Source organism: Phyllostomus hastatus, unplaced genomic scaffold (assembly GCF_019186645.2).
Source record: "Phyllostomus hastatus isolate PE091 unplaced genomic scaffold, TTU_PhHast_1.1 phas_contig_152, whole genome shotgun sequence".
NCBI classification, from domain to species: domain Eukaryota; kingdom Metazoa; phylum Chordata; class Mammalia; order Chiroptera; family Phyllostomidae; genus Phyllostomus; species Phyllostomus hastatus.
Genome location: NW_025333622.1, coordinates 16,483,622 through 16,508,425, shown reverse-complemented (window position 1 = coordinate 16,508,425; position 24,804 = coordinate 16,483,622). Strand labels below are relative to the sequence as shown.

The window sequence follows — 24,804 nt, the reverse complement described above, 5'->3', positions numbered from 1 at the left end:
TCCAAATGAGCCCTGGCATGGTGTTTTCAGTTTTGTCCTCTTGCCCTCGAATGACCCAAGTTCGGCAGAGAGGCTGCTGAAAGGCACAAACATCACTTTATGGAAAGAAGTCTGCCACCTGCCTTGGGGATTTCCTCCAGACTCCACTTGAACGTGACCTCGCTTTCTTTAATTTCATTAAAAGGGACCAGGGGGAAAGGAGCTAAGTTTTGTAAACTCCGTGGAGCTGGTGGAGTGTGCTACCTGACTCAAGAGTGGCTGCAAGTTTGAGACTGCTCTGCCAAGGCATCTTTGCCTCTGTTCCCACCCCTTCCTGCTGTTTTGCAGATATATCCACTGGGGAATTGTGTATATCAGGAAGCAGTGATTTTATTTAGTTTGCCTTTGGGTCCTGGTTCGCCTCAGTACCTGGGTGCAGCCCGCAGCCCTGGGGGCGGGTAAGTACATTAAGAAACTATTTCTTTAAATTCAATTTAAGGCATCAAAGTCCTAAATCTGTTCTTTAATCATCAGTGTGTGACAATCCTGCTTAATTATTTGCAAAGTTAAGCAGATGTTTGCAGAGTTTTTGGTTAGAAAAGGAGTAAGCCAATTCCAAAATTAATTTTTGAGGACTAGGCTAAACAGGAGATAAAAGCAGATTTTGAAATTCTGCCAGAACTCTGCAAATGGGCTGGGAGGAGGCGTGAAATCACAGAACTATAGAATGAGCAGATTTTTCTAGAGAGCTATCTAGAGAAGCTTGCAGATTATTTTGTACAAATTTTAATTGTATGTTTTTATACTTATGGCTATACTAATTTGCACTGTAATTTTTAAAAAAGCCCCTACACGTATGTTGAAGAAGAGATACCTAAAGTGTACAACATATAGAGCACATGGAAGAAAATGTATTCAATTAAGGCAATTGAGAGATTTTTAGATTCTTAAACTAATGTTCAGGGTCTAATTCATGCCCTGAGCAAAGAAGTAGGGGTTCAGAGGTTCAGAGACCATGAAGAATGCTCAGTGTGGTTCTCTGGCAAGTCTTTATAAAATCTTAGTATTGAGGGAAGTAAGAATCTTGAAGAATGGAAACCCTTAACCTTGGCCATAAATTAGGGGCATCATGTCCTTGGGGGGCTGAGTAACCTTTTATCAAGAAATTCAGTAGTGAAGAAGAATTACAGGTTAAGCACAGAAGAAACACCCAGAAATAAGAATTTAACTAAGTAAGAACCTATTTTGGGACTAGAAAACAGTAACTCCAGGGTCACTTGCAGTCTGTCCCTTTCTCCCTAACCACATCAGTATATCAATCGTATGAGATCACAGAAGCTTCCCAGGGTCTCTGAAATATTCACACTGATTGTTTTGATCTGTTCGACACAGCGATGATTGATGGTTTTTAATATTGGGTTGGTCAATAAGTCTGTACGGAGTTTCCATGAAAGACACGTTTTTCATTTCACCAATAACTTCACTGATTTGGATATTTTGAGTATGTCAGCTGTCTCCCACATGGTGTGATGGTGATTGTTCTCAATGTCTTCATTTGATTGCTGTCAACTTCAACTGGTCAATGCAACCATCTGGAGCATCATCCAGTGAGAACTCACCAGCACAAAACTTCGCAAAACACTTTTGACATGTTCAATCAGTCATAGCATCTTCTCTATACCCTGCATAAAACTTTTTATGCATTTCAGTTGTGTTTTTACCTTTCTTGAAATAATAAAGTATAATAATGTGCCAAAAATATTGCATATTTTCTTCCATCTTCAATATTAAAATGGCTACACAAAAATTCACCAATTTTGCTAAGTTTTTTTAAAAGCACGCTGATGTGACAACTGTCATAGTACAATCTAACAAAATTGTTTAGAATAAAATTACAGACAACTAAGCACTACTAGAACCATCTTACAGAAAAAAACTTGAACAAACTTTTTGGCCAACCCAGTATGTCACCTGAAGGGTTGTGCGCTCTGACTACTGGGCTAACTGACTGTGGGAGTCCACAACCCTTCCTCACTTTGATGAGTGACCACACTCCCCACAGCAGCAATCTTGCATGAGTTAAGATGTAGACTTAGCTGTGTATGAGAGACCCCATGTAATGGTAGCTTAGTTAATAAAGTAATAGTGCATTTCTCATGTCAAAGGTGGCCTCATTGGACAGGTCTGGTCTGTGGAGTCATCAGAGGCCAGGACTTTTGTGTCTCCAAAGCATTGCTCTCCTTTGAGGAGTCCAAGGTGGCTGCCATCGCATGTGCACCCCAGCCACAGGAAGGTGGGAGGGGCAAGGAAGGACACTCCCTTTCCAATTAAGGCCCTAAAGCTGCATACATTCCATTTGCGCGCTTCTCACTGGCCAAAATCTAGTTTCACAGCAACATCTACGCTGCAAGGGAGGCTGAGAACTACATTTTATTGTGGGCAGCCACGTGCCAGCTAAAATTTCTGTTACCACGTAAGAAGGTGAGAAGGGATGTGAGAGAAACTAGCAATCCTCACCAGAGCATTGACAAGGATTAGATTTAATAGCCAGTCACCTCCCCAAGTGATGACCTGCCCACAGTTAGAACCAGAGCAACCTTCCTTCCCTCCTTCTTTCCTTCCTTTCTTCCTTCCTGCCTTCCTTCCTGCCTTCTACTCATTCATTTATTCATTCAGTCATTCAACAAATATTTGACTGTGACATACTGAAAATAAGAAAGTGAAAAGATACCGTCTCCATCTTCAAAAAGCTATACTCTCATTTGGTGACTGATAAGTGACCCTTAGCTGGTGCAGTGTGGAGAAGAGACAGTGTGAAGAACAGACCATCAGGGGTGGAGGTGGCAGTGATCAGGATGGGAGGAGGGGAAGGGAGGGAGGGGAAAATGGGATGGACGGTGGCCTTAGCTCTAATGCATTTTGTAGAAATACCAGACAATAAAAGTCAAGCATGGGAACTGGTTAAACTCGCAAAACAGGATCCAACCCATGGTTTTGTGAGAGTGCAAATGTAATTGTGTTATTTTCTGAAGTAATACATTGATACAAATTCCATTGCATGCCTCCTGTAAACCCTTATGTTCCCCTTCTACATTTTCTTGTTAGAGATGCTGTGACAAGTTGTTTCACTGCTTGTTTGGAAGACAAATACATTCAATTATTCAAAACCAGTTGTTGAAGGTTGTCTACAGGCTAGGCAAGCTAGCTACAATCTCTGCCTATGCAAAAATGAGTGAACGAATTCAAAAAGAATAAATGCTTGTTTTTGTCTTAGCTCTTCTCTAGATGGCAAACAAAATGAAGTTTATTAAAATTTGACACCTTTATTAACTTGCAGATTTTTTATTATTTTCACAATTGTAACACATTTTGAAAAACATTTAAAAGGAAAAAAATACAGGGTCCAGCAGAAGTAAAGCCTGCTTGAGTGTGGTTGGTAGGGTAATAATATGGGTGTAATAACTTATAGCGTTAATTTGAACATTTCACCTAAAATGCCGTATGGTGTACTTGAGTGTAATATTGTCATGTTACAGAATTACATGCTTACGATTTTGCAGTAAAAGATTTTGTAATTAAAAAGGGGCGTTATTTGTGCTGGACCCCTATATAAACCCCTGAGAGAGGTTGGTCTGTACAGTTTAGACCTGATTACTACCAGTCCCTTCTTCTGAGTTAAAAAAAAGAGGCTGATGTAAATTACTTATGGAATTTAGCTCTAAGAAAAATCAACTCAATTTCCTGAAATGGCATACATTTTTCACTTTAAAGGAAAACATCTGTATTTCCTTTCCCAAAAGTACTCTATTTGCTTCAAGCCCTGTGACATTTACAAGCTTCCAGAAGATAGTGATATAATTGTTTTGCATGACAGTCTATCTGAGATACATATATATATATATATAAAATTTTTATTTTATTTACATATATGGGTATAATGATATATACAAAAATCATATTTAAATGATATATATAAATCATTATATATAAATCTCTCAGAGAGAGAGAGAGAGAGAGAAATGTTTATAGACACAGTAAAAAAGCATTTTTTCAAAAGGAAAAATGCCATAATCCTACAATTCCAAAGCACCATGTTCAATGGGATCTATTAGCTTCTAGTTTTTGTCGATATGCATGTATGATTACACAGGCACATTCATAGTGTGCATGGCATTTTAGTCTACTTTGAAAAAATTCAGCACCACATATATCTTTTACACATTTCTACATGACCTTCATAATCATTTCAGTGGTTTATAGTATTGCACTTTCTTAACCACTTATTGTTAAACATCATGTAGTATGCACTTTTTCACTACTGTAGATAATGCTGTCATTAATACCTTTGGTGCACAAACGTTGGGCTACTGAGAGGAATTTGGGGGATAAGACCACTGGGCCTTAGACACAGATGTCCTTTCTCTTTAACTTTCTGAATGGCTGTGCAGACTTCCATGCCTTGGGCAGAGGCTCTAGCTTCTGACCTGTTGCCCTGGCCTTAAGTTATTATTTGGTAAAATCCTGGCTATCTGCCATGATAGATCCATTCCACTCAACATTGAGTACTGGGAATACAAGAATGAGGAGAACACAGTCAGATGGGAGCCAGATCTTTTGTTATACAATTACATACACAAATGTAGCCCCCATCCCCACTATGGTGCTGTGACGGAGAGGAGCAGGGTGTGACAGGCCCCTTCCAGGGCTGATATGACTTGGTCAGGTGATCCTACACATCCCGACTGTTCACACTGTCATGGGGTCTTGCCCACATTCTTCTCTTTGTCTAGAACATTCCCTCAGATCTCAGCCCCCACCTCATCAACCAGTGTTATCCTAGCTTCTGCTGAGATTGAAGGAGTGACTTGAAAGTGTGCCTCCGAACTGTGGGGCCAGAGTGCATGAGCTGCACCCTTCCCACAGGGGCCTCCTATGAAAACCAAACCTTAAGGGACACATCTATTCACAATGGGACCCCTTGGGACACTTTAATATTTTAAAATTTAATTGAATTTCATTGTGCTAAAATACACATAAAACTTACCATTTTAATCACTTTTAAGCATCTGGTTCAGTGGCATTAAGTACATTCACACTGATGTGTAACTTAGCATAATGTCTTCAGGGTTTATCCATGTTGTGGCACGTGTCACAATTTCCTTCCTCTTTAAGGCTAAATAATATCCCTTGCCACTGATATGCTGCATTTTGTTTATATGTTTATCTGTCAGTAGACACGAGTTGCCTTCACCTTTTGACTGTCATTGAGCAATGCTGGTATGAACATGGGTATGGAACTATCTGATAGAGACCCTGCTTTCAATTTTTTTTGCAAATATACTCAGAAGCAGATTGCTGGATCAAATGCTAATTCTATGTTTGCTTTACTGTTTATAATGTGGTGTCATGCACATGGTGATCAAATTTGTTTTTTTTACAGCAGCACTGGGAGGTAAGTAAGCATTAGGATGTTCTGTGGCTCTGAAATCTGGTTTGCCCAAAGTGAAATGGTAAATGGAACTGTCCAAGCTTGGAACTTGGTTCTGTCTGATTGCTCACCATTAAAAGTGGTCCCAATCACATGCACCCTTTTCAATGTCTTTCTGACTGTAAGCAGCTTCGTCAACTACTAGCTTCTACGCTAACCACTCTGACCAGGTGTCACTGCAGCTGGGTCCATTTCCCATGGTAAGTATGGAGGCTATGTCCATGGCCCCAGAGACAAAGGTTTCTCCTTTTGGCTTGTGTTTCCCTCTTTCTTCAGCTCTGTCACCTGAACCATGAGGATCTGGTGGCTCCTGTTTGCCACTGGCGTTGGCATAGGGAATGTGAACTCACAGGATGTGTGCCGGCAAGGGCACCCTGGTGTCCCTGGGAATCCTGGTCACAATGGTTTGCCTGGAAGAGATGGACGAGATGGAGCAAAGGGTGACAAAGGGGATGCAGGTACTTACCACTTGGTGGCCTTTAGCTACTGTTCCATTTATTCCTCCTTTTTCCTCATTCGTTCATTCATCACCTGTGTGGTCATCACCTACTCACTCATTCACCCACTGTTCAGCAAACACTATTGAAGGCCTGCTCCATGCCAGAATCTGGGCTAACATTCAGAATCTGAATGCTGACATTCAGTACAGGGCAAGACCAACAGGAACTCTATCCTCATGGACTTTCTCATCTCATGGGGAAACCCCGTTGTTAGCTATCATCTCTGCTACTACAGGACCATTTTCAGGAGTATTTGATCGCTTAGCTCTTCCTGCCTCAGGTGACAGGTATGATGGATCTTCGGCACATGGGGCTTTGAGAAAGACCCAGTTGCTAAGTATTTGGCCGAGAGCACCCAGCTGCAGTGCAGGTGAAGAGTCAATGCCTTGCCATGCTCTCAGGCAGATGACACATAGTGACAGAGAATACAAAAATGGACATACAGCTGCTACTCAGGGATCTATGCCACGTGTTGGAACCTACCACAGGTCTGGGGGATTTGGGGACAGGATCCAGACCCAGGAAAGGAGGTTTGCAAAAGCCAGGATGTGGGAGTGGTTTTTTTTTTCTTTTAATAATTGTATTTATTTATTTTTAGGGAGGGGAGAAGGGAGGGAGAAAAAGACAGAGAGAAACATTGATGTGAGAGATAAACATTGATCAGTTGCCTCTTGTACATACCTCAACCAGGGACTGAAACTGCACCCCAGGCATGTGCACTGACCAGGGAATCAAACCAGCAGTCTTTAGCTTTGCAGAATGATGCTCAACAACTAAGCCATATAGGTCAGGGTGGGAGTGGTTTTCATAACACCAACTGATAGGCTTAGGGTTGTTTATTTAAAAAATATTTTATTGTATTTTTTTCCTTTACCATTTAGTCCCTTTATACCCCCTACTCCTGCCCCAACAGTCACCACACTCTTGTCCACATCCATGAGTACTTTTTCCTTTTTGCTTAATCCGTCTACCCTCTACTGTCTCGCCCCCTTTAGCTATCATTCTGTTCTCCATCTATGAGTCTGTCTCTAGTTTGCATGTTAGTTCATTTTGTTCATTAGATTCCACATATGAATGAAATCATATGATATTTGTTTTTCTGTGACTGGCTTATTTCACTTAGCGTAATGTTCTCTAGGTCCATCCATGCTGTCACAAAGAGTAACAGTTCTTCTTTTTTATGGCTGAGTAGTATTCTGTTGTATAATTGTTCAATAGTTGTTTTATCTACCCATCTACTGATGGACACTTGGGCTGCTTCCATATCTTGGCTATTGTAAATAATGCTGCAGTGAACATAGGGCTTCTTATGTTCTTTTGAATTAGTGTTTTGAGTTCCTTTGACTATATTCCCAGAAGTAAAATTGCTGGGTGAAAAGGCAGATCCATTTTGAATTTTTTGAGGTATCTCTATACTGCTTTCCACAGTGGGTGCACCACCAGTCTGCATTCCCACCAGCAGGGCAAAAGGGCTCCCCTTTCTCCACATCCTCACCAGCACTTGCTGTTTGTTGATTTATTGATGATGGCCATTCTGACAGGTGTGAGATGATATCTCACTGTGGTTTTAATTTGCATTTTTCTGATAATTAGTGAAGTTGAGCATTTTTTCATATGTCTACTGGCCATGTGTATGTCCTCTTTGGAGAAGTGTCTATTCAGGTCCTTTGCTCAAATTTTTAATTGGGTTGTTTGTTTGTTTGTTTTTGGTGTTGAGTTTTATAAGTTCTTTATAAATGTTGGATATTAACTGATTATCAGATGTATTGGGAAATATCTCCTATTCTGTGGGTTGTCTTTTTATTGTGCTGATGTTTTACTTTGCTATGTAAAAACTTTTTAGTTTGATGTAGTCCCATTTGTTTATTTTTTTCTTTTGTTTCCCTTCCCTGATGAGATATACCTGATAAAATATTGCTACTAGTTATGTAAAAGAAACTTGAAAAAGAACAACAAACAAAGCCCAAAGTGAGTAAATAGAAGGAAAGAATAAAGATCAGAGAAGAAATAAATGAAATAGAGTCTAAAAAAATGATACAAAAGATCAATGAATCCAAGAAATGGTTCTTTGAAAAGATAAACAAGATTGACAAACCTTTAACCAGATTCATCAAGAAAAAAAAAGAGAGCAGACCCAATAAATAAAATCACAAAGTGAAAGAAAAGAGATAACAACTGGCACCAAAGAAATACAAAGGATTATAAGAAAATATTATGCCAACAAACTAGACAATCTGGATGAAATGGATAAATTCCTAGGAACATACAATCTTTCAAAACTAAATCAGGAAGAATCAGGGAATATGAATAGACAGATCACACTTAGTGAAACTGAAGCAGTAATAAAAAAATCCCAATAACAAAAGAAGCCCTGGACCAGTTGTCTTCACAGGTGAATTTTATCAAGCTTGTTTTTTGTTTTTGTTTTTGTTTTTAGATTTTATTTATTTATTTTTAGAGATGGGAAGGGAGGAAGAAAGAGAAAGAGAAACATCAATATGTGGTTGCCTCTCACACACCCCCTACTGGGGACCTGGCCTGCAACCCAGGCATGTGCCCTGACTGGGAATCAAACTGGCAACTCTTTGATTCTCAGGCCAGCACTCAATCCACAGAACCACACCAGCCAGGACAGGCTTGGTTTTTGAAAGGGGTTCTTGAGCCCTGGTTTCACCATCAGCATAATGATCCCTTTGGGTTCAGGAAGAAGACATCAAAAATTCTACTGACATTTTCAAAGATAAATTTAAGTTAAGAAAAAAATGAACTTTTAAAATATTTAATACAGGTATATATTATTTTGTTGTGCTTCACAGATGTGCTTTTGACCAACTGAAGGAAAGATCCTCCACCAGCAAAATAACACCTTGCTTTATTGTGATACTCACTTTATCACAGTGGTCTGAAACTGAACTGGTAAAATCTCGGAGGGATGCCTGTATGTGAATTGGTATGGGTGGCCCCAGTGGGTCCATTTGCAGAGGCACATGTGTCAGTCAAGGACTAAAATTGTCCTATGGGAAGAGTGGGATCCCCACAGTTCAAACAGGTGGGCTGGGAGCCCTCACACTGTCATCCACTGCCTTCAGCATAAGGTGGTGTGTGCAGTTGTGTGTGCCCAGCCAGGGGATTTTCACACTATCCTATCAAACCATTGCAAACAGACAGGCGCCTAAACTACTCCTGTCAAGAAAGTGAAGCTCGATAGTGGACTTGACAAGACAAGTATTAAAGACTCACACAAAAGTAGCAGCACTGTCGTTTCTAGTCTCAGTGTGAACTCTGCAATAGCACATTACCAGGGAAAAATAATGACACACTAGTCAGATCTGACAAGAAAGTCTGTCAAAACCTAGAAATTAGCAAGACTAAGGGTACATGAGTTTACATTTACATTCATTAGTGTGAACCTCATCCTAACTGTAAACTACACCATGAGATACCAGTTACGAATAGGAAGAACCTCAATCAATAAGAGGTCTCAGGACTCTGCGTGCCATGTGAACACACCACACTGCCATTTTTTCTCAGCCATTCATTCAGCATTGCACTAGAAAAACCTCCAAACTTAATGATAAACTTTTAGAAGGCTCTTCTGATACTTATTAACCATATCAGATTATATATTCCTATGTCTATATTAAAATGATTGAAATAATACTCAGAAGGCAGTGTCAGGATGAACAAATTTAATTATTTGCCAGGAAATGCTGTGGGAATATGGATTTTTAAAAAGCCTTTGTTAGGTTTGGAAAAATAAGTATTAGAACAAATACCTAGTACAGGAAGTCTACTGTGCAGATGAGTGAACATCCAGGTGTTTCTCTTTCCCTCTGCATGGTATTGGGTGGTCTTGGGCATTATTGGGTGGGCTGCATGAAGCAGACAGGCATTAGGAAGCAAGGCCATTTCCTTTCTACTGTTCCCCCGCAAACCTGCTCAGTGGGATCTCCTACCTGATTGTCTCTCCAGGAAGTCTACATCACTTTTAGGCATTAGACCTGTCTCATTTCTGGGTTGTAAAGTACCCCAGTACTAGTTCATGGCAACACCTCAACCTTAATGAAATCCTTTATTCTCCTCTCCCACTGGTACCATAGAGTGTGTGTGTGTGTGTGTGTGTGTGTGTGTGTGTGTGTGTGTGTGTCCGTTCAGGCTACATCCCTGTCTTCCTGATTCTTCCACCTTTCACTTCCATTCTTCTTTCTCACTGCAAGGACTGCTTTGACTCCATAGATGGGGCTAAGTAGGGAAGAAGAGGTGTAAAAAGATATTACATATTTGGTGCTATTGAAATCTGGCATTGGTGCCCTCCGAGGAAGATATGACTCAATGCTGGCTTTTCCTTTATGAGATTTTTTGGGTTCTTTGTGGACCCCCTTCTGCACCATTTCTTAAAATGGGCAATGTACTCATTGCCTTACTGCATCTGAAACTCCCCCAGTCTCTTTACATACTCTCTTGCTGTTGGGGTCCCTTTGCTTGACAGTGGTTTTTGGGAAGTTAGCCCTTATAAAACATCTCAAGCCTAGCTTCTCTGGATACACCTACCCAGCCTGCCCAGCTTGGGACCTGTGCCCTGCCAGACTCTGAAAGTAGTGGTCCTTCCCCATGCCACTGTCTGCTTTGCTCTACCATTTAGGCGGCTTCATATGGTGGCTTCTCCATCTCCTTCTTCTTTATCTTTTTCTTCTCCTTCTTCTTTTCCTTCTCCTTCTTCCTTTTCTTCTTCTTCCTTTTGCTCTTCCAAAATATTTTTAAAGATTTCATTTATTAATTTTTAGAGAGAGGGAGAGGAACATTGGTGTGAGAGAGAAACATCAATTAGTTGCCTCTTGTACATGCCCCAACTGAGGACGAAACCCACAACCCAGGTACAGGCATTGACCGGGAATCAAAACTGCAGCCTTTCACTTTGAGGGACAATGCCCAACCAACTGAGCCCTAGTGGTCAGGGTGCTCTTCCAAAATATGATATTAAAAATAATAATTATAAGCAATCATTTCCAACCGCCCACCCTCCCCAAAAGAACCACGACAAAGTCCACCATTCTTTTAAATAATGCAGCACAGAGCAATTTGGTTTTTACCCTATATTGCATGTGGCCCAGCCTGGTTGTGAATCAAAAGGCTGATGAGATTCAGGTCCTGCCAAGAAGGTGGACTTCACATTTGGGAAGGAGGCCAGCACCTCCTACTCCTTAGAGGTATAAAAGGCAGAGCTTAGGTTTCCATAGCGACCAAGCATCAGGTCCCTGTCATTCTTTGACAGGCCCAACTTATCTTCCATGAGGCTCCACTGGTCACAAGGGAAATAGGAACTGGAAGGGGAGGCAAATGAAATGTGGAAATCAGACTCCCAGAAACTCCCAGAGTCTCATTTAAACAGTTGGAACAGATAAATTGATTCAAAAAGGCCCACCTGCACAGAAAGCTGTGGTAACCTGACACACATACCGCAAGAGTTTGTGGAACCCTGAAATGGGAGGAAATGATCCATAGTTACTGCTTAAAATCCTCACCAAAACACATACACACACCCAGAGTGGTATCCAGGGATCTGGCCCACTGAGGCTGAGATGTGGAGGGAGCATCCTGACCCCATCAACGTTTTAGGCTTCCAGAATGATTTCCATGACATGGTCTAGTTCATTTCACTTCCAGGGCCCTGAAGCACAGAAGAGCTTGAGAAGAGGTACTATGGGGCCAATGCAGGCTTCTACTCCACTGTGGATGTGATAACATCCAGAAAAAGTCATTCTAACCTGAGCCTCTCTGGTACCGTGGGCTCAGTGCCTCAAAGAATTGGGCTGGGGCAGCACTTTGTTCTGGGGGCCTGGAGGAGCCACTGGATTCTGAGGGTCCCCGTCTTGTCCATGGATGTCTCTCAGATCCCTGAGAATAGAGCCATTAGGGGCCAACAAGGAGAAGTACTCTCCATCCAGGATGGGGGAGCACAGGGAACAGGGCAGGTTGGGAGCCAGGCAGAGAGGGGCTGGAGTTGCGGGAGGGTACTGTGGGTGAGGACATGCCTGTGGAGGCTGGGTACCGGGGGACCCAGGCTTCACAGGACTTTTCCTAGGGCAGCAGTTTTCAACCTTTTTCATCTCATGGCACACATAAAATAATTACTAAAATTTGAGGCATACCAAAAATATATTTTTTGCCAATCTGACAAAATGTATAATTTTGATTGATTTACAAAAAAATAATAATTACCTACCCTTTTTGCTTCATAGCAACTTTTTACAAAAATTAGGTGCCTATGTTTTTATATAAGGATTTCTGGTACCAAGAATAAACCAATTAGATGCAACCTTATTATGTGACATGACCAATAAGATGCAAATATATGACCTATATATTTATAGTTAAAACAGGGCATTCACACAGGCTGTTGTTGTATCAGCTGTTCTCATTTTTTATTTGACATTCTAAAGGAAAAGAGGTCACTGCCCTGACTAAATAGTCAGGTATTAGATGTTTAAAAACTTCTTAGAGCACACTGGTTGAAAATCGCTGGTGTAGGGAGATGTAGAGCAGGGCTTGGCCATAGCTTTGCAAACCTGCTGGACACCAGTCTACTTTTCATCCTCCTCTACCTCCTCCAAGTCCAAGTGTTTCCTCTTCAAGCTTCCTATGCCCTCAGCTGCTTGGTTCAAACTACAACTTCCTGGACCTTTGGCAGCTTTTTGACCTTCCAGTGCTGGGTAGGGTCTTGCTCCAGTCTTCTTTAGACTCTTCTAAAGTTGAAAGCCAGGCATCAGTCATGACCTCACACTCCCAGGGTCACATTTCAGCCTCCTCTAAAAGTCTGTGTACACTTTTTTCCATTCTCAAGGCAACATTTCCACAGCTCAGCGCACCTCTGGTAGAGTGTGGTGAGACTCCTGCCTTTGGGCTCTCATCTCCTCTCAGATTCAGGAGTGGATGTGTGTGTTTTATTGTCAAATATATGGAATTTCAATTTTTTATTTAAAATATTTAATATATACAGGAGATAGGTGATAAGTAGACTGATAGGTAGATAAAGATAAGTGCTCATATATCCAACACCAAATTTCTCTATTTCTCCCCTATTTGACTTCCTCTCTTTCTTCTTCAATGGTATCCATTCTTTCAAGTTTTACATACCTCTTTAAAGCTTATATATATGTTTTGTACATAGTTCATATATGCTGTATATACATACATGTTTCTTAGAAGTCTATTCAATCATACATCTCATACTGAAAATTAACTTTGTCTTTATCTTATCATTTTCAAATGTGTTTTTGTGTATGTTTTATACTGAACATTTTTAAAACATCTGCATGTAATTTATGAATACATAAATGCATATTAACTAGGTACATGTCTACTCTTTGTGACTTGGGGGCCACCATTTTAAAGAATGGGGGAATTGAGAATTAAGCAGAGAAACAAAAAAGAATTAAGGAAGAGAAGAATTATACTTCTTGAGTGGGCCAGTAAAGAGGGAGGGTAAAGAAGGAAGAAAATGTAGGGGTGACTACTGCTCAAAGACTCCCCAGTACCCAGCACCTGCCTGGAGTCCTAGGAGACCAGACATCACTGATTCACTGATATACATCTGCCCATGTGAATCCTTGGCCAATACCAGGAAACTGGCCCTTCCTGTCCCTGTCACCCCACAGCTGGGTCAACGGGCCTGAAATCTGGGTTGTCTGCTGCTATAGGGGAAGCCAGAGTCTGGACTGAACCACGACCCAGTGAGCTCTTCTTCTGCCAAGCCTGCAGCCACTTCCAACCTACAGCCACTTCCAACCTACTGATTTACAACATGGGAAGCGAGAGCTCAGTGAAGCCTGTTCCCAGAATAAGGACTTGTGTGTGTTCAGCAAAACCTGACTCACTTGATGTTCCCAATGGGGACTGCCATGCCAGTTTGTTCAGTGACATTGACTATCACTCTAAAGAATTAGAGATCATTCCAGAAGCCTCCCCTCCATCTCAAACCACGTTGTGTCATGTAACCATAGTCATCTATGTTTTTGTAGTACTCTACACAAGAGTGATAGAAAAGGAGGGAGAGCCAAGAGGCAGCCAAGTAGGTAGAAGTTACATCTCAATTCTAGAGCAATGAACCTGAATAACCAGCTGAATACTAGCTGAACCAAGGGTTTATAGAAAAAAAACCACATTGAGACTGGTAGAGAGGATGGAGACAAGAAAAAGGCTGGCCCAGCACTGATGTGCAGCAGTTGAAAATCTGAAGGTATATCTTAGTTTCAGAGGTCCCCCCTGGGGAGTGTGGGGTCTCAATCCAATGCTGGGTTCCCAAGTCCATAGCACCAGAGCAGAGAAGAGGTGCTCACATAACATCTGGCTGGGGAAATCAGCAGGGATTCTGTCTGCTGGGGAGAAATGAGTCTTCTAGAGACACAGGCACCGCCTTAAAGGGCCAATGTATCATATCACCTTCACAGCCACACACCCTGGGCTCCAGCAGAGGAAGGGTGGATCAGAATAGACTGAAGTCGTGTGAGAACAGACTGGGTGTGTGACTCCCAGGGAGAGCTAAAGGGGCAGTCACTAATGTCCCTGTGCTGAGTCCCTCTTCCACAATGCCCACAGAAGCCATCTTTCCAGGGTCAAGCACTCCTCTCAATAAGGCATCAGCCTGAGGGTATGCACTACCCCTACCCTCCCAATTCCCTGTGGAGACCTCAGCTGCCTGAGTCCATGGTATAGACTTTCTTGGAGGGGTCCTATGGGCAAACTCAGTGGGTGTCAGAGTCCAAGTCGTGTGGCTCTGGGGTAGGGGCCATTTCCCTTGCATCTGCCTGACCCACACAGCACCCCCACAGGAGATCCACTAGCCTCATCCTCCCAACTACCACTGGCCCCACCCTGCCAAATTCACACCCTAAGGAGGAGTCAGCTGACTGTGGTTAGCTTGGGCCCTCAGCACAGACATTCCTGGAAGGCTCTCAAGGAGGGAGAGACTGAGTTGTATGGCTCTAGTGCAGAGACATTTTGTTTTTGTTTTTTTAAATATAGTTCATTGATTATGCTATTACAGTTGCCCCATTTTTTCTTCCCTTTATTCCCCTCTCCCCTTTATTCCCCAACCACCCTCCCACTAGCATTCCCCCACCTTAGTTCATGCCCATGGGTCATACATGTAAGTTCTTTGGCTTCTCCATTTCCCATATTATTCTTAACCTCCCCGTCTATTTTGTACCTACCATTTACCCTTCTTAATCCCTGTACCTTTTCTGCCATTCTTCCTCCTCCCCCTCCCAACTCATAACCCTCCGTGTGATCTCCATTTCTGTGATTCTGTTCCTGTTGTAGTCATTTGCTTAGTTCCTTTTTTTCTTGTGTTTGTTTTTTTTTTCAGGCTCACTTGTTGATAGTTGTGAGTTTGTTACCATTTTACTGTTCGGAGTTTTGATCTTCTTCTTTTTCTTAGATAAGTCCCTTTAACATTTCATATAATAAGGGCTGGGTGAGGATGAACTCCTTTAACTTGACCTTATCTGAGAAGCACTTTATCTGCCCTTCCATTCTAAATGAAAACTTTGCTGAATAGAGTCATCTCAGATGTAGGTCCTTGCCTTTCATGACTTGGAATACTTCTTTCAGGCCACTTCTTGCCTGTAAGGTTTCTTTAGAGAAATCAGCTGCTAGTCTTATGGGAATTCCTTTGTAGGTAACTGTCTCCTTTTCTCTTGCTGCTTTTAAGATTCTCTTCTTATTTTTAATCTTGGGCAATGTAATTATGATGTGCTTGGTGTGCGCTTCCTTGGATCCAACTTCTTTGGGATGCTGAGCTTCCTGGACTTCCTGGAAGTCTATATATTTTTTGCCAGATTAGGGAAGTTCTCCGTCGTTATTTTTTCAAATAAGTTTTTGATTTCTTGGGCTTCCTCTTCTCCTTCTGGCACCCCTATGATTCGGATGTTGGAATGTTTCAATTTGTCCTGGAGGTTCCTCAGCCTCTCCTTATTTTTATTGAATTCTTGTTTCTTCATTCTGTTCTCATTGAATGTTTATTTCTTCCTTCTGCTCCAAACCATTGATTTGAGTCCCAGTTTCCTTCCTGTTACTGTTGGTTCCCTGTGCATTTTTCTCTATTACACTATGCATAGCCTTCACTTTTTCCTCAACTATGTGACCATACTCAGCCACTTCTGTGAGCATCCTGATTACCAGTGTTTTGAACTCCACATCTGATAGGTTGGCTATCTCTTCATCGTTTAGTTCTGTTTTTGGAGCTTTGATCTGTTCTTTCATTTGGGCCATATTTTTTTTGTCTTGGCACACCTGTTATGGGATAAGGGGCAGAACCTTAGGTATTCTCCAGGGAAGGGCAACCTACATTGTTGTGTTGTGATGCTGTATGTGAGGGAGGGGTCCAAGAGGGAACAATGATGCTTACTTGGCTCTCAACTGGCTTTCAGTCCACTATCCCCCAATATACACAAGCAAATTGGGCCCTTCTGGTACTGATTCCTGGGTGGGTGGGTTTGTATACATTCTAGGACCCTGTGGATTTCTTCAAAAAACCCTCTTGTGAGGCTGGGAGTTTCTCCTGCTGCCACAAGCCCCACAGATTTTCACAGTCAGAAGTTTTGTGGCTTTCTTTTCCTGCGCTGGAACCCTGGATTGTGTGGTCTGTCTTGCTTCCCAGTTGTTCCACCTGTTATATCTGCATGCAAATGTGAGACCACCCAGTCTGCCACCCACCTCACCCACCCAGTTCTCCAGCCCCTGCCTTACCATGTTCTCTCCACCCAGGTTGTCCATCTTCCACCCCTCCTACCAGTCTGAATGAATGTTTCTTCTTTAAATCCTTGGTTGTAGGACTTCCATACAGTTCAATTTTTTTGGCAGTTCTTGTTATTTTTGTTTTTAAATTTGTTGTTATCCTTCTTTTGGTTCTGCGAGCAAAGTGTCTTCATCTTGGCTGGAAAGCCTTGGGCAAGGTCATTCTTCCCTCACATGCCCAATTGATGCTACAATTCCTGTACAGAGCCCTCCCTTCACATGGCCAAACCTTAGCCTGTTTGGGCCTGATGAACTCTGCTGGCTACACCCTAATGACTACCTGAGACCCTGCCTCCCTCCAAGGTCCACAGGTGCCCAGCAAGTGGTGCACTCTGATACTTTTGTTGAGTGGCCTCAGTCCCAGCATGGGCACCGAGTTTGAGTCTTTGTTAATATGGTGCACACCACTCATCCCTACCTGGTGACTCACTGAGAACCTACCTCACCCAACTTGTATCCCACCAGAGCCTCTTTCAGTGACTGAGCTTCACAGGCAGCCAACAAGCAGAGGCAGATGTGAGAATGCCTTGGGCCTTTTGCTGACCAGCTCCTAGGATTCTTGCTGGTGGAAGCCTGCCTTGGTGTACAGGTCAGCCCATACACACCCAGGCCCAGCACAGGCAGCCACAATCTGTGGATCACTTTGTAGCTCCAAACAGGTAGCCCAGGGACAGTCACGGGAAGTGTCTAACATTAATCTGTGTTCCAAGAAGCCCCAGAACCAACGCATGTAGTGGCGGGATTCAAACCATATCAAAGCAACACCCAATTAACTCCACAAGTGACACACAAAAAAAGGAGATCTCAGCAGGTACCAGAGCCTTCTGAGGCTACTTCCACTTCATAAGGTCAGTCCCCACACAGGAGCTTTACATTGTGGTTGGAGTCAGTCCTCACAGACAGCCAGCTCAAGAACCATACCCACCGAAGGGCCAGTGAACAGCAATCAGGACTCAATTACAACAGCAGCTGTCACATAACACACAGGAAGGACATTCCTGGAGTACTTAGCTCAGGTCATCAGGAAGACAGCACCACTAAGCCCACAAGATACTACCTGAGGCCACCATACCATGACTGGGAGGCATAGAAGATCTACCTAATACACAGAAACAATTGCAGAGAGGCAACCTAAATGGGGAGACAAAGAAGCATACCTCAATGAAAGAATAGGACAAATGCTCATAAAAAGAACTAAATGAAATGGAGGCAAGCAATCAACCAGATATAGAGTTCAAAACAATGGTTATAATGATGCTTGAGAAACTTAGCAGAAGAACGGATGAGTTCAGTGAGAATTTAGATAGATATTAAACATAAAAAGAGAAATGAAAACTATAAAAAAACTAGTTTAAAAATGAAGACTACAATATTTGAAATGAAACATACACTAAATCAGATTAGATTAAGATTAGATTAAGTGGAAGATCCAGTCAGCAATTTGGAAGACAAAGTAACAGAAACATCCAATCAGAGCAGCAAAAAGAAAAAAACTTTAAAAAATGAGAATAGTTTAAGGGTCCTGTATGACAACATGAGGCATAACAACATTTGCATCATAGGGGTGACAGAAGAAGAGAGAGATGAAGAGATTGGCTATCATCAATAAATCCACAAATAGTAAGTGCGGGTGAAGATGTGGAGAAAAGGGAACTCTCATGCACTGTTGGTAAGAACTTTTGAGGTTAGAACCTCAAAAATTAAAAATGGAACCTTGGACAGTATGGCTCAGTTGGTTAGAGTGTTGTCCTGTAAACCAAAACATCATGGGTTCATTTCCTGGTCAGGGCACATGCATAGGTTGCAGGTTCAGTCCTAGGCTGGGGCATGTACAAGAGGTAAGAGATCAGTGTTCCTTTCTTGTATTGAGGTCTCCCTCTCTCTCTCTCTCTCTCTCAAATCAATAAGCAGGTCCTCAGGTGATGATTTAAAAAATTAAAAATGGAGCTGCCTTATGACCCATCGATTCCATTTCTAGATATATATCTGAAGAAATCCAAAACACTAATTTGAAGGAATATATGTACTCCCATGTTTATTGCAGTGTTATTTATTATAGCTAGTGTATGGAAGTAACCCAAGTGCCAATCAATAGATTGTTGGATATAAAAAGTTGGGGTATATATACAATGGAATATTACTGGGTCATACAAAAGAATAAAATCTTGCCATTTGGGATGGATGAATCTAGAGGGTATTATGCTAAGTGAAATAGACCAGTTAGAGGAAGACAAATACCATATGATTTCACTTACATGTGGAATCTAAAGAACAAAATAAATGAACAAACAAAATTGAAACAGACTCATTGACAAAGAAAACAGACTGATGGTGATTTCCAGAGCAGCTGAGTTTGGGGGACTGGGTGAAAAAGGTGAAGGAATTGAGAAGTACAAATTGGTAGTTACAAAATATTCATGAGGATATGAAAAACAGCATAAGGAATATAGTCAGTAATACTGTAATAACTATGTATACTGCTGGGTGGGTACTGGAAATACTGGGGGAACACCTTGTAAAGGATATGATTATCAAATCACCATGCTGTACACCTGAAACTAATACAAAATAGCATTACATTTAAACTGTAATTGAAAAATAAAATTTAAAACATAAAAAGAAACAAAGGAAAAGAGCAGAAATGAGAAAGCCACACAACGCCTCCAATGTGTTGGCATGTCCTGAGCTGTCTTCACATGAGAAAACACAATTGTAATTATCTGTGCACATGCTCCCTTCTTGTCCTGCCTTCTTGGAGCTGAGTGCTTGGGAAGTTCACCAAATTCATTTTATAATTCACATCTTTCACACAACTCAGCACTCTTGCTGCTTGCTCACATCTGCCTCCCTCCACCGGCACATCTGTAGGGGGGGTGTGTGTCAGGGCTGGGGGTCAGTCCCTGGACTCTCCAGTTTACATCATTGATTGAGACCAATGCCTACAAAAATTGGAACTTCAACTTTTGTCTTTTTTTTTCTTTTCTACCTAGGAGAACCAGGACATCCTGGTGATCCAGGGAAGGATGGAATGAATGGAGAAAAAGGAGATCAAGGTCAGAAATTGTGTTCCATTTTACCATGCACTAATTCTGAACTATCAATGATTTAGCAATAATTATTACGTTCTTACCAAGGGCAAGTACTTTACTAGGCTGTGGGGATGATCCAACAATAAAGTGAATACAGTTCTTGCTCTCCAGAATCTCCTAATTCAGTGCAGAGATCAGCAACCTTTCTCTCTAAAGGGCCAGAGAGAAAGAATTTTCAGCTTTGCAAAGCATATGGTCTCTGTCACTTGATTCAACTCTGTCATTGTAGCAAAAATCTGCCATAGACTGTATGTAAATAAATAGGGAAGTGTTGTAGAAAAACTCTGTGAAAACTGAAATCTGAATTTAATACAATTTTCATGTATTGCAGAATGTTATTTGTGACTATTTAAAAATGTAAACAATTCTTAGCTTGTGGGCCATTCAAAATCAGACTGGAGGCTAGATTTTGTCCATGGGGTATCATTTGCTGAACCTCAGTTAGTGATGACATTGAGGAATGACACTGAATTTTAACTCAGTGTGTCTGGTGGGACTACATGGAGAGGGTGGCACTTGAATGGGGCAGGAAGAGAAAGGAGGACTCTTGGCAACTGTGACTGATGGGGATGGAGAATGGTCATAATGGCAAACATACAACATTCACTTTGTGCTAAGTTGTTCTAAGTGCTTTTCATGTACTGATTCACTTAATATAGCATCCTATAAATGAAATAATATTATTATCCCAATATGATGGAAGAGGAGGACAAAAAAGAGGTATAGGTGGCTAGCCAGCTTGCCTAACATCCCACACTGTGTGTAAGTGGTGGAGAGAAGACTGAATTCTGATGTTTAACTCCCAAGTCCATGCTCATAACCACTGCCAATCAAGCTGAAGGAAACGGGGAAGCACCAAGCTACTGTGCAGGATAACAAATGGTGCAGGACAGTTGGAACAATGGATGGACCAGGATGGACAGTAGAGAATGCTCCACTGAAGAATTTATTGTTCACTCACATGAAAATTTGGGGGGGATGTCACATAATTGAGTGTCAGTTTACTGAAAGTCTCCTGAGTTACCCATATTTTGTCATGTATAATGTGTACTTTTTTGCCCACATTTTTGAGGGAAAGATAATAATGCACACTATACATGGGTATAATGATTACATACCATGGTTATAATAATCCCATGCATAATGCATACAAAAACATGGGTGCACATTATACATGGTAAAATACAATGATCTGTCCTTTGCTGTTCTTGTCTATTCCAAAGATGTGTTTCTTCAAAGCAGCATTGTTTAGTGGTCAAATATATAGTAGACTTAGATGGTAAAGAGTTGTGCTTTCAGACTCATTGCTGCTTGAACCTGAGTCTCAGACTCTTGCCTTCCTTCCTGAACAGCATGTGCTTCAGCACCCACTCCAGCTTTTCCACAAACTACAGGACCCTGGGCTCTGTGCCATTGCCCAGCCACTGAGTCTGGCCTGCCAGGAGCATGGCCAGCATCTTTCAGCCATGGGGAGCTCAAGCTCCCGGATCTCTGTGTCCCACTCCACTGGTGTTGGGGGAGGGGCAGCTGGTTATCTAGGGGCCTAGCTGCAGGGATGGCCAGGCATCTGGTGGGCATAGGCAGCATCCAGAGCATGAAGGAGACTATGCAATGCTTGCATGACCACCTAGCCTCCAACCTGGAGAGGGTGAGAAGTCTAGAGGTTTATAATCAGAGACTGGAGAGGAAAATTTGGGAACATTTGGAGAGAAAGGGAGCCCAGAGACTGGAAGCATTATTCCAAGACCATTGAAGACCTGAGGGCTCAGATCTTTGCAAGTTCTGTGGGCAATACCACATTGTTCTGCAGTTTGACAATGACCATTTTCCTGCTCATGATTTCAAATTCAAGTATGAGACAGCTGGCCATGCACCAGTCTATGGAAAATGACATAAACGGGCTCCGAAAGGTTACTGATGACACCAATATTACTGGAGACAGAGATTGAGGCTCCCAAGGAAGAGCTGCTTTTCAAGAAGAATCACAAGGAAGAGGGAAATGGTCTATAAAACCAGATTGCCAACTCTGGGTTGACCATGAATTTGGATGCCCCCAAATCTCAGGACATCAACAAGATCATGGTGGACATCAAGGCCCAGTATGACGAGCTGGCTTAGAAGAACACAGAGGATGGAGACAAGTACTGGCCCCAGCAGATTGAGGAGAGCACTACAATGGTCACCTTGCAGACCACTGAGATGGGAACTGCTGAGATGACACTCAGAGAGCTGAGACATACAGTTGAGTCCTTGGAGATCAACCTGAACTTGATGAGAAATCTGAAGCCAGGTTGGAGAACAGCCTGAGGGAGATGGAGATATGCTATGCCATGCAGATGGAACAGCTCAACAGAATCTGTCTGCATCTGGAGTAAGAGCTGGCCCAGACCTGGGCAGAGGTACAGTGCCAGGACCAGGAATACTAGGCCCTGCTGAACATCAAGGTTAAGCTGGAGGCCAAGATTGCCACTTACTGCCTGCTGGAAGAAGAGGAGGACTTCAATCTTGGTGATGCCTGGACAACAGCCAGTACAATCCATCCAGAAGACCACCACCTGCAGGACCATAGAAGCCAAAGTGGTGTCTGAGGTCAATGACACCAAAGTTCAGAAACATTAAAGGTTTTAGAAGTGGGGCACCCCTTGAGTGGGGAATAGGAGGCCGATAAAAAATTCAGAGATCATTGAACATTAAAAAAGAGGTGTACTTTTCTATGTGAGATCTGACACTAGTTTAGTAGTGTTTTGTGTGGGTGCATGTACAGGTGCATAATTTAGGAGTGAATACATTCTCAAACCCTGAATATATGTCAAAACTGTACACTGTTTTATCACACCTGTATACTCAATAGTAGAAAAACCAAAGTTGTTTTCACAAGGTAGTGTTTCCCAAATCATTGCTTCTTTTGTTCTCTCTTCCCCTACCTAGGAGCAAATGGAAAAGTTGAAGCTAAAGGCATCAAAGGAGATCCAGGCTCCAGAGGACCCCCAGGGAAACATGGGCCCAAGGGACTTGTTGGCCCCATGGGGGAGAAAGGCCTCAGAGGAGAGACTGGTCCTCAAGGGCAAAAGGGGGGGAAAGGTGATATGGGTCCCATTGGTCCAGAAGGGCTGAAGGGCAACACTGGACCGTTGGGCCCAACTGGTTTACCTGGCCCCATAGGCCCCATTGGCAAGCCTGGTCCCAAGGGAGATACTGGGCCACTGGGGCCTCAGGGTGAGCCAGGAGTCCGAGGATTGAGAGGCTGGAAAGGGGATCGAGGAGAAAAAGGGAAAACTGGTGAGATTCCAGTCTTGCCAAAAAGTGCTTTCACTGTGGGGCTCACTGTGCTGAGCAAGTTTCCCTCTTCAGACATACCCATTAAGTTTGACAGGATCTTGTATAACGAATTCAACCATTACGATATAGCTACAGGAAAATTCATTTGCCACATTGCCGGGGTCTATTACTTCACCTACCATATCACTGTTTTCTCTAGGAATGTACAGGTATCTTTAGTCAAAAATGGGGTAAAAGTCCTGCACACCAAGGACGGTTATATCAGCTCTGAGGACCAGGCCTCCAGCGGCATTGTACTGCAGCTGAAGCTTGGGGACGAGGTGTGGATGCAGGTGACAGGAGGGGAGAGGTTTAATGGATTGTTTGCAGATGAGGATGATGACACAACTTTCACAGGCTTCCTTTTGTTCAGCAGCTAATGAGGGAGACATGTTTATAAATCTGCTTTGCCACTCATCAGAATCAGCTCGGTGAAGACATGATTGGATGATTTTTCTGTATTATTTACTCTCATTATTGTAACAACAAGTAAAAAAGTAAAAATATAAAAGTTATTCTTAAAACCAATTCTATATAATTCACAATCTTCCTTAGAGTAAATTTTAAATACTTACATTATTCATTATAGTTCATTTTATATTTTTGATTATTTTTATTACCTGAAAATCCTTTACATGTGTGCATCTTGTGGAAAGAGTGTTTTGGTGCTCAGAGGAGCCATGTTATGATTTACCTCTCATCTGTATTTCTGAGGACATTAGGAAGAAAGAAAAGGAAAATGTTTTCTCCATTTAGTTACTAATAAAAGTTTTAAGATGGTGACAATGAGACATCCCCAAAATGGGCAGAACACTACATTCATATTCTGAATTAGGTTTCAATTCAATTCAACAAATAGTTGATCAGCAAACCATTTTTGTCAGACTTGAATTAGTATTACATTCCTAAGGCTGCCATGACAAAGTACCACAATCTGGGTGGCAACAGAAATTTATTCTTAGTGCTGGAGGCCAGAAGGGCAAAATCAAGGTGTTGGCAGGGCCAGGTTCCTTACAAAGCCTCAAGGTGAAAATCCTTCCTTGCTGCTTCCAGTTTCTAGCAATGCCAGACATTCCTTGGCTTGTGGCAACATAATTCCAAGCTTTATCTCTGACTTCACATGGCCATCTTCACTCTATGTCTGTGTACATATTTCCCTCTTCTTTTTTTTAAAGATTTTATTTTTATTTTTAGAGAGAGGGGAAGGGAGAGGAAAAGGGAGAGAAAACATCAATGTGTGGTTGCCTCTCACATGCCCTGTACTGGGGACCCAGCCTGCAACCCAGGCGTGTGCCCTGATTGGGAATTGAACCGGTGACCTCTTGGTTTGCAGGATGACGTCCAGTCCACTGAGCCACACCAGCCAGGGCTCCCTCTTCTTAAAGACACTAATTATATTGGATTGGGGCCCACTCTAATGCAGTATGATATCATCTTAATCTGATTACATATGAAAGACCCTATTTCCAAATAAGGTCATATTTACAGATACTAAGGGTTAGCACTCCATTGTATCTTTTGGGGAGACACAATTTAACCCATAATAGTCTTCTCTCTGGTCCCTTCAAATTCATGTCCTTCCCATGTGCAGAATACATTCATCCCATCCCAACATCCAAAAAGGTCTTAACAATTA

The 24,804-nt window shown here is 42.1% G+C and overlaps 1 protein-coding gene and 1 pseudogene across 1 annotated transcript; one reads left to right on the top strand and one right to left on the bottom strand.

Moving 5' to 3' along the window:
* Positions 1-366: 366 nt before the first annotated feature.
* Positions 367-23,659, top strand: C1QTNF9 (C1q and TNF related 9). The gene is made up of 4 exons (XM_045830589.1): positions 367-437; positions 5,744-5,925; positions 19,752-19,814; positions 22,779-23,659. The coding sequence occupies exons 2-4, from the start codon at positions 5,760-5,762 to the stop codon at positions 23,546-23,548; spliced, it is 999 nt and encodes a 332-aa protein (XP_045686545.1). The 5' UTR covers positions 367-437; positions 5,744-5,759; the 3' UTR covers positions 23,549-23,659.
* LOC123813426 lies at positions 11,580-16,740 on the bottom strand (annotated as a pseudogene).
* Positions 23,660-24,804: the final 1,145 nt, after the last annotated feature.